General features: G+C 44.9%; 1 protein-coding gene across 1 annotated transcript; it reads right to left on the reverse strand.

Annotated features, from left to right (window-relative positions):
- Positions 1-1,511: 1,511 nt before the first annotated feature.
- On the reverse strand, positions 1,512-4,109 carry LOC123429176 (wall-associated receptor kinase 2-like). The gene is made up of 2 exons (XM_045113235.1): positions 2,953-4,109; positions 1,512-2,839 (listed from the first exon to the last, which is right to left on the reverse strand). Exons 1-2 carry the CDS (start codon positions 4,046-4,048, stop codon positions 1,656-1,658), a joined length of 2,280 nt encoding a protein of 759 aa, XP_044969170.1. The 5' UTR covers positions 4,049-4,109; the 3' UTR covers positions 1,512-1,655.
- Positions 4,110-9,992: the final 5,883 nt, after the last annotated feature.

The following is a 9,992-nucleotide window of genomic DNA, read 5'->3' on the forward strand; positions in this document are numbered from 1 at the left end:
TTAATACACTGCATTTACATTTTTTGGATACTTGTTTTCCAAAAAAATTCATACACGCTAATAATTTTCAAATACATGCTTTACATTTCTGAATGACAATAAAACTAAATGATTTTTTTGTAAAACTACATGATTTTTTTAAAATTGTTAGACACTTTAAAATTATATTAACTTTTTCAGACACATGTCACGTATATTGTTTTAAGGGCATGACACAATTTTTTTTCGTCATGCAATTTTTTTTACATTGTATAGACTTCTTTCTAAAAATGTCACAAGCACATTTATGTAAACTCATGAACAGTGCTGAAATGTTACATTTTTTTTAAATGCCACGTACTATTTTCTAAACTCGTGATATTTTTTAGATGTCACAAACATGTCTTTACACATTTGTTCAGGTTTTAAACTTTGTTCCCATTTTTTAAGGTTTGGAAAAGTGTCTGCACTTCAAAAAAAAAAATCTGGATTCAAAATAAATATATTTTAGAAAGTGTTTGCTTTTTCGAAATTGATTATTTTTGAAGAATATAGTTGTTTTTTGTAACATATTCAGATTTTTCAAAAAAGTTCTCTCACTCTATAAAATCTTCAGACACTCCAAAATATTTTACATTTTCAATATTTGTTTGCCCAAAAATAAATTCGAAGTTTGTTGCTTCAGGGTTTTCCAAAACACAAACAATTTACGAAATTGCAAAAAGTTATTTAAAAAATGTGATACAATTTTGGAAAATCTGTATCATTTTTCGTAGCATGTGAAATGCGTCAACATTTTTTAAACTTCATGAATCCTGGTTCTGGTAAAGTGGGCCGGCCCAAATTTAGAGTAGCACGCAATCCCTGTCGGGATTGTTATATTCCCAGCGTGCCAAACAGATCTAGGGTCTAAAATAGACCAGGATTATAAATTTTGAGTGCCAATTTTCGGAATTCAAAGTTCACGGTCTGATTTAGCTTTCTTCTACCACTTTAAGGTTTGTTTTCGACTTTTTCCTAGAAAAAAATAATGTTTTACTTTTGAACTCATCGACATGTTGTTTCCTAACTCCGTGTGGATGGAACTCTGCAGTAGAAGCAATTACTACTGGTGTACCACTGATGGCAATGCCTTAGTAGATAAATAACCAACTACAATAAATGGACATTGGTGTGGTGAGAAAGGGATATTGGTGTGCGGGTGCATCATGGTAAAGGTGTAGTGAGGAAGAGAATATGTAGAGAGGTGCATAAGAGAAGTATTAGATGGTGAATTTACTCCAAGTATGCTTCAAGTGTTCTTGGAAGGTTCCTATCGCGATAGAAATGTGTTATAATTGAAATTCTGGTCATCTCTAAATGGTAATTTTATAATGTTATCGAGGGAGAATGTCTACTATTGTTGTGTTAATAGAAATTATCATTTACAAGCATATTATCTCTGGGGGTATACATTTCTTAAAGTATCATTCAATCTTTGTTTTTTAATAACACTTGCATTTCTGTTGCACTACTGCACAACTCCACATGGTATAGACACATATATTGAGTCTCGTTGTTTCCTTCATAAAATATTACATTACCACACAAACCATTAATTACAACCTTGTTTATATCCAATTATAGAAGGTATCATTAATTGGCAAATTAAACTAGCCACACAAGAAATAGATTAACTACCGGGGGTACCTTGATGATAACAAATACTCTGCTTCCAAGCTATACTGCCGGCTTGTTTCCTCCAAGTTTGTACCCTTAATCACTGGATACTTCACCACATCCATGTCATGCATGACAAAGCTATCATGAGAGACCCCAAGGCTCTCGAGTGTCATCTCCACTTGCCTCATGGTTGGTCGGTAGTCTCCTTCAATCCTGACGCATGCCACTGCCAACATAGCCACCTCTTCAACCTCCTTGCCACTTTCTTTGATGACCTGAGGATCTAGCACTCGAACCAGCTTGCCTGCTGCTAGCGAAGCGGTGAAATATGCGACAAGAGTTTCCTCCTGGGATGACCTATATGAGCACGGTTTTTTCCTAGTAAGAAGCTCCATGAGGAGGACGCCGAAACTGTAGACGTCGCTCCTTTCGGTCAGCTGTCCCGAGTAGTAGTACATGGGGTCTAGGTACCCAATTGTCCCTTGGATAGCAGTTGTGGGCCCTTTTTGCTCGACCGGAATGCACCTAGAAGCTCCAAAGTCCGACACCTTTGCTATGAGACTTCCGTCTAACAAAATGTTTTGTGATTTGATATCCCTGTGGACTATAGGGAACAAAACGGCCGAGTGAAGGTAGGCGAGAGCTCTTGCAGTTTCAGTTGCGATCCTTAGCCGATCTTCCCATGTAAGGGATGGCATGGGTTCTTGGACATGAAGATGATGGTAAAGGGTCCCATTGGAAATGAACTCGTACACTAGCAATGGCACCTCCGTCTCTAGGCAGCACCCAAAGAGCTTCACCACATTCCGATGGTTGACCTGCGAGAGGATGGCTACCTCATTTATGAATTCATCAATCTCCCTCTGAATCGCGACCTTGGACTTCTTGATCGCCACGACATGAAGGTCCGACATGATCCCTTTGTACACCGTGCCATGCCCTCCTCCACCAATCTCGCGAGCTTTTTCGAAATCATTCGTGGCCTTTTGTAGCTCCGCCAAGGGGATGATCATCCTCTCAGCAATGTCAGCCTTCTGAGACACCAATTGTTGCAACAGATGCCCTCGATTTTGTTTGAAGAATCTCTTCTTGAGCATTTTTGTCCTCCGTTGCTTCATCTTTCGCGTCACCAAAATGACACCAAATGCCATGATTAGAAGCCCCACTCCACTGGCAACTCCAACGCCGACACTTAAACCTGGACAATGTGCACAAATAATGCATCTTTGTTGTGAAATAAATAAGAATCTCTGAAACAGAGCATGAACACATGCAAGATCGGATGTGCAATCAGCTTGTATTGTTGCTCACCTAGAGAAGATTTGATGCAGCCATTTCTTATGCGCGGGTCGCCTTGGGCGCCATGCGGGCACCGGCATAGGTGCCCTCCGCCGGTGTTGGTGCACTGGCCGAAGCACATGCCCGGCAGCTTGCACTCGTCGATGTCCTGGCATCCGCCGGAGAGGTATGGGTTGCCCTGGTACCCGTCCAGGCACCGGCAAACATAGCCGCTGCGGTAGATGCCGGAGACGTTGCGGCAGGAGGCATGACTGCTTCGGCACGCGCTCCTCCGTGTGTCCACGGGGCAGCCCGACGTCGCCACCCCTGGCACCACCACCGGCATGGAATCTATTGCGAAATCAAGGACGACGGGCACGGCCGGCCGGCGCGTGGGCGAGTACCCGGTTGAGTCGTTGAGGAGCGCGACGGAGGCCCCATCGAACCAACCCCTCTCGGCGATGCGCACCGCGATGGGCAGCCGGTCGGCGTACTCGTTGCTGGAATCCAGCGACTTGATCTCCACGCCGTAGGACGGACGGCCGATGGGGATGGGTGTGTCGCAGCAGCCGATGCCGGAGCATGCGCCGCCGCCGTAGCCAGTGGAGCTCGTCACGGCGCCCGTCCACTTGTCGTTGATGGAGCAGAAGGAGGAGCAGCAGCTGACGACGTTGCCGCCGCTGCCGCTGCCGCCGTCCCCGAGCAGCGTGGCCTGCACGTTGCACCCCGTCACGACGAACTGGTTGCGCGTCTCCGACAACACGTACGGGCCGCCGGCGTCGAGCCCGCCCCACGTGCCGGTGCCGTCGAGCCCCCCGGAGAAGGTGAGCTTGACCTGACCCGCGGCGTCCACGACCCGCACCGTTGATTTGGCCAGGGAGATCTCCAGGACCTGGAGGTCGCCACCAACGAGCAGCCGCGGCTCTCCGCCGCGCGTCTGGTCGCAGGTGAGGTTGAACCCCGGCCGGTGGCAGCCGTCGCCGATGCCGAACGGGTATGGCACGGTCACGCCGCCGCAGCTGGTCGGGCAGCGCGGTGGCGGTGGCCCTGCACTTGGCGTAACCTGAGCCGCCGCCGTCGAGAGGCCGAGCTGCAGCAGCAACACCGTCAACGCGGCTGCCGGAATCATCGTCGCGGGTAATAAAATGGTACCGGCCGGTTGTTCGAGGATCGTCCCTCCAACCCATTATAAAACTATCTACAAGTTGAGCAAGTTGGACGCTATGGTGACTGCTCCCTCGCTTCACCAAACACCTGCGTGGACTGACCTGGTCTAAGGCTGCATGCATGTAAGGAATGTCCAACTTTATGTCCACTTTGACTTAAATAAATCGGCGAATCGTTTCCATGCGAACGTCTTTGAGTTGAATTGTCTCTCATACGACGTCGTTGGTTGTAATGACTCTCATGCGACGCAGAAATAGCTCAAGCAAGACAACCCGTTTATGGGGCTAGCTGGCTGTTAGTTAGGCTGAGATTTGGTTAGGACATTTGGGGTTATGTGCTCTGACTGGTGGGGTCCACCCAGGGCCACGTCGTCAAGAGTCAACCGTCCATTACTTGACTGGTGACTGTGTGACCGTGCTGGACTGGGCGAGCGGCGCCGCCGTGAGCATCTTCTCCGGCATAGGCATGCGGGTTCTTCTCCGCGATGGTGGATCCCCTTTCTCGGCAACGACAGAGCTATTGCAAGTGAGTATTTTCAAAACCCTAGTCTCATTTTCCAGAATTTTGGATAGAGCTACAAGTTGAGCAAGTTGGACGGTATACCTCCAACCCATTATAGAAGCCATAGAATGATGGTGACTGCTCCCTCGCTTGACCAAATACGTGCGTTGACTGACCTGGTCTAAGGCTGGTAAGGAATGTCCGACTTTATGTCCACTTTGACTGAAATAAATTCCATAGAATTTTATGTAATTTTGTCTTCTACAAGAAATCTAATTATAGACTTTGCTTCATTTGTAGGATTTAAAAACTAATATGAACACCTTATAAACTAGTTTTGCTATTTCAAGGTCTATGTATCATGAAGTCTATCCTCATGAAAGTTCTCCTTCCTAGATATGGCATCGAAAGCCAGCACATGCACAATCATTCACTTATTACGGTCTTGTGTTTCCAATGTAGCGCAACCAATCAACTTTTCTATTAAAATATATTTAAAAATAACTTTTATATTAAAATAAATGAGATTGATGTGACATCAAGGGATGTAAGTCTCCCCGCAAAAAATAAAGGATGTAATTGTAACCATAAAAGAGAGAGGATGTATTTCTAGTACTATAAGATATGAGGTTGATTCGAGATTAAAGTATGTAACTAATGTGCCCGCCAACTTCACATGGTCATCACTTAAATATAATATACCACCTCCAAAGGTCCTAACCATAGCTCTATATCGAAATTCATTATCTTCAGTGTGTTGTGTATGTCTATCTTATTTCCATGTTCTCGTGCTTGCACGAATGACTGGCTTTAGTGATTTAGTAGCAATACAGAGGGACAACAATTAAGAGAAATCGGATACATGCAACATGCTGTGAATGAGGGGTATCCGAAAACACATCCCCTACTATATGGAATGTTCTAGCTGTAAACGACTGATTTTATCTGCCTAGTGGACAGATCAACCAACTACATCAAAGTACATTGAGAGTGCATGGGGGATTGGTGTGCGTGTGCATCGTGATAAACAAGAAGGTATAGTGCGACAGGAAGAAGTAGAGAGGTCCATTAGAGAAGTCTTAGATGGTGAGAGGAAGCATGAGTACACGAAGAATTCTGCTAGTTGGATGAGAGAAGCTAAGGATGCAATGCACGAAGGAGGAAGCTTGGACAAAAATATTGCCGAGTTTGCGGCCAAGTATTCCTGAACGACAAGTTGATGTTAAAAAAGTTGAACTTATTTGTTAAATTTGGATGTCATTGAGCATAACGCATGGTTTTCTTTTGTCAGTGAAAACTGCAGTTTGCAGGTGAATATATTTTAAATTTTGACATGATGTATTCAGTCTAATATGTGAATCTATGGGGTGAACATTTGTTGAGTAGAATGTATCAAAATTGCGTATGTATATGTTGCACTAAATTCAATTTTTTGTCGGTTGGTGGGAAAATAAATAAGATTAAGACATATGATGAAAGTATGTCCTTTCATAGGATATGGATACAAATACAATACATTTTTCATTTGTTCTCCATCATCCTCACTTTTGCTATGTCTCGTTTCTCAAGCATGCACCCAAATGTATTTATGCATATCAAAATAGATATTCAAATTTCTTTGTGGCTTGGTATAATAAATAGTTATAAACATGGAACAAAGTCTATCTTTTAGATATGGTATTATTAGTATCCAAGCATTCCTATTGATGTTTGTATATTAAGTAGTTGTATTAATGATCTAGAAAATTCAGTTTTAGTAATTATGGTTTATCTTTAAATTAACATACCAAGTTGGAGGTTTGATGGGTGTATTTGGATGGTTGTCAACACCTACCCGACCAATTATTTCATAATCATATAAATTTTGGTGCTTGTTTGAAAGGTTGCCAATATATTGGCTTGCCCATGACTCCATGTCAACTCTAGTTCTTATTCCAAACCATGTAGGAGAGTTCCATGTCTTCATAGATAAGAAAGGAGATCAGATTGTTCAATTGCATTGAACTAACTAGTTTATAAAAATCCAGCCTCTAATAGCAAAATAAATAGCATACACCTTAGTAATTTACCAAAAATCTTGAATTGGTGAGAAAGATATGCAATATATTTCAACACATATATGGTACAATCTCATTATAGAAAAAATAATTCTCTTCTCTGCTTTTGTAAGAAGCAGATGTAGATGAAATGTAGCACATAGACATTCAGATTCAAAGTAATTCTAGTACTTGTGGATATGAAATTGATTTGGCAATAAAAGCCCGCCAACATCACATGGTCATCACTTACATATAATATAATACCCCTAGCCATAGCTTGAGAAATATCAAATTCATTATCTTTAGCATATTGTGTTTGCCTATCTTGTTTCCTTTTTCTCATTCTTAGAAATGAACGACTTCAGGAAAGATTTGCTAGCAAGACGGATCAACAACGATTAAGAGAAACATGTTCCATACGACACACTTGGAATGACAGACATACAAACACATCCACTTGTGCATGTAGTGTCGTAGATCTAAACGATAGATTTTATTTTCCAAACACAAATGACACAGGGCTGCATTTGGAAGAACTTCACTCCACTCCAACTTTTGTCTACCCTCGAGTCCACCTCTCGATTTTAGCCCAAAAAGATACATATTTTATTTTATTTATGATAATCTATTTTTTTATGCTTCATGTCATATATAGCAGATGTTCATGTTCATCGTGGGTCCATACTTGTATTTTATTGACATCATGTGCTCTCTATTTTAATATTTACAGAAAAATATATATCTCAAAAAAAATTATGAAAGGAAAAAGGAAAATACAAAGTTTATGATCAGTACTATTGAGTTCGAATCTGTCTTTGCCAACGTACATGTACACACATAAACCATGCTAAGCTTGATATACACATTTGCCACGACACACATCCTAAATTGTATACACACATCTGCAGAGAGCAAGGAGCAACCTGTATATGTAACTTTTCTCCATTTGGGTACTTCAAATACTCCTAACATATCACAAACATCCCACAAATATACACCAGAATATTATTAGAACATATTTTCTAGGGTACAGCCTACTACTGTAGAGGGAAAAGCAGTAGTACATTTAATCTAATCTTTGATTTTTTCAGGTATAATGGACAATTTACATACGGCCATTTTTGTTTGGTGACCGCACTGCTGGCCATTAAGCCACAACAATAGATTGTCGCACATCGTAGTCCTAGCTTGGACGTATGGAAACCTAGCTTCTATTATCGAAAAAGGGTTTTCCCCACTTTGTGTTATAAAGCGACCAACTCCGAAACATCCAATGATAGGTGTTGGGTTGGAAACAGCACATGCTCGCCCAAAAGAAACAACCCAGAAAGCGTAACAGAAACAAATACCGACAACGACGGATCAACGAAAACGGAGAAGCCTCGCAATCGCTGCACCCCCCGATAAACACCCACCAAGCTCCTAGACTCCGAGACGCCGGTACCAAGCAACACCTTGAAGAAGGGACGCGACGATGACGATGTTGCTGCTAAGGGTTTCCCCCGGTATACGACGAGGGGAAGGGAAGGGTAGCCCCGACGCCCTCCAGGGAGGTCTGGCGACACCCGCAGGCGCCACCACGACGGTGTCGACCGGGCCGACAAGGATTTCTCCTTATCCCAACCTCCACCTCAGGCGCAACGGAGCCCGCCACCAAACCGACCACCACCCCGCGCCAACATGAACTTGAAGCTTCCCACGCCGTCTCACCACAGCAACGCGAGGATAGGCCTACACGACAGAGAAGACGAGCTGGGACTAGGGCCAACACCACCGTCCGCACGCGGGAGGTCCCAACCTCTACCGTCAACGACTGTAACCGACCGGACGCAATAGCAGGAGCAAACCAGGCCCGTGGCAACAGGCCTGGTCGGGACTGCATATGCCCGTAAAGCTCCCACCTTCGCGCTGCAGAAAGCACGCTGTTTGTGACGCGGCCCCCAGTCCATGCCGCTCCTCCTCACCTCCGCACAGAAAGAATCATGGCCGCGGCAACATGACCAGTCTGCCCCGCCGCCGAGTGGAAGCACCACCACCATGCTCACCGCCGGCCACCTTCCCCAGGGTGCCGGACCGCCATCGGCCTGGCTGCACCACCGCCGTGCGCCCGCGATGGAGGGGACCAACCGTCGTCGCTAAGAGCCCAAAGCCGGACCCCAACCACCACCCACGCCGACCGCGGCCCGCGCCGCCTAGGCAGTTCCGCCGTCAAGAGGCCACTAGAACCCGCCTACGCACGCCCCACCATGGACGCCGCCGCGCCACCGGCGGATCTGCAACAGAGGCCACCAGGGCAACCACCACGACCCATAGGCAGCAACCCGTTGCCTCACCGCCGGCCGCACAGGGGGCCAGGGCCGCGCTTGCATGGCCAGATCCGGGCCGGATCCACGCCCATGCCACCGCAAAGGAGCCCCACACTCGGCACCACGACGGGCCACCGCGCCGCGAGCCGACGCCCCACCTCCTCGGCACAACACCTGCCACCACACCGCCAACCACCACCGAGGGGAGAAGGGAGAAAGCGCCCCGCCGCCAGCCACCGCGAGGGGCTTTGCCCCGGCGGCTCCGGCCGTCGGCGGCGGCCGGGGAGGGCACCGAAGGGCGCGGGAGGGCGGATTTGGCGTCGCCGCGCGGGTCGCCCACGGGGGAGCGACGCGGGGGCAAGGTTTTTTTTTCCAACCTAGTTGCTATACCATGCTATTCTGCAAGACCTCATTTCTTCGTGATTGACATTCATTTTGGACTGGACTTTCTACCTGATGTATTATAAGTTTTTGGTTTAGTTGTATTAAACAAGTGTCTTTCTGCTCCCGAGCTCAAATGAACTCGGTGAACAGTAAAAACGAAATAAAAACGAAAAACATTCAAAATATTCTAATTTTTTATTCAAGAAACATTGACAAAAGTTGTAAGTGCACGTAAAAATTTAGCCACAAATAACTTTCCTATAAAGCGTGACAAAAAAAACAAAATCGATACTGCGCATTTTCACATTGTCGATTTTGTTTTTTTGTCACGCCTTATAGGTATTTCAGGCTAAATTTTTATGTGCACTTAGAAATTTTGTCAATGTTGCTTACAAAAAAAATTCAGAATATTTTGAATGTTTTTCCATTTTTTTTAGTTTACTGTTTACCAAGCTCAAATGAGCTCGGGAGCAGAAAGTCTGCGTCCGTCTCACCCACACTTTCTTCACAAAATGGATGTTCCCTCTTGAAAACTACATCCTTCCTCGGAAGCGGATTTACTTTTTATAATTTCTCATAAAAAAATCGAACACCTTCTCTCTCATGGGGTAGCCAATTTCAACAAAAGATAACAATTTTTACTAACTATCTTTTTTTTTTCGTTTTTGTTTCTCTT

Source organism: Hordeum vulgare, chromosome 2H (assembly GCF_904849725.1).
Source record: "Hordeum vulgare subsp. vulgare chromosome 2H, MorexV3_pseudomolecules_assembly, whole genome shotgun sequence".
Classification (NCBI taxonomy): Eukaryota; Viridiplantae; Streptophyta; class Magnoliopsida; order Poales; family Poaceae; genus Hordeum; species Hordeum vulgare.

Excerpts from the sequence above, each read along its gene's own strand:
- LOC123429176 (XM_045113235.1), bottom strand. The coding sequence starts at position 4,048 with ATGATTCCGGCAGCCGCGTTGACGGTGTTGCTGCTGCAGCTCGGCCTC. Across the intron at positions 2,840-2,952 it reads CTGCATCAAATCTTCTCTAG|GTTTAAGTGTCGGCGTTGGA; the intron begins GTGAGCAACAAT and ends CACATTGTCCAG.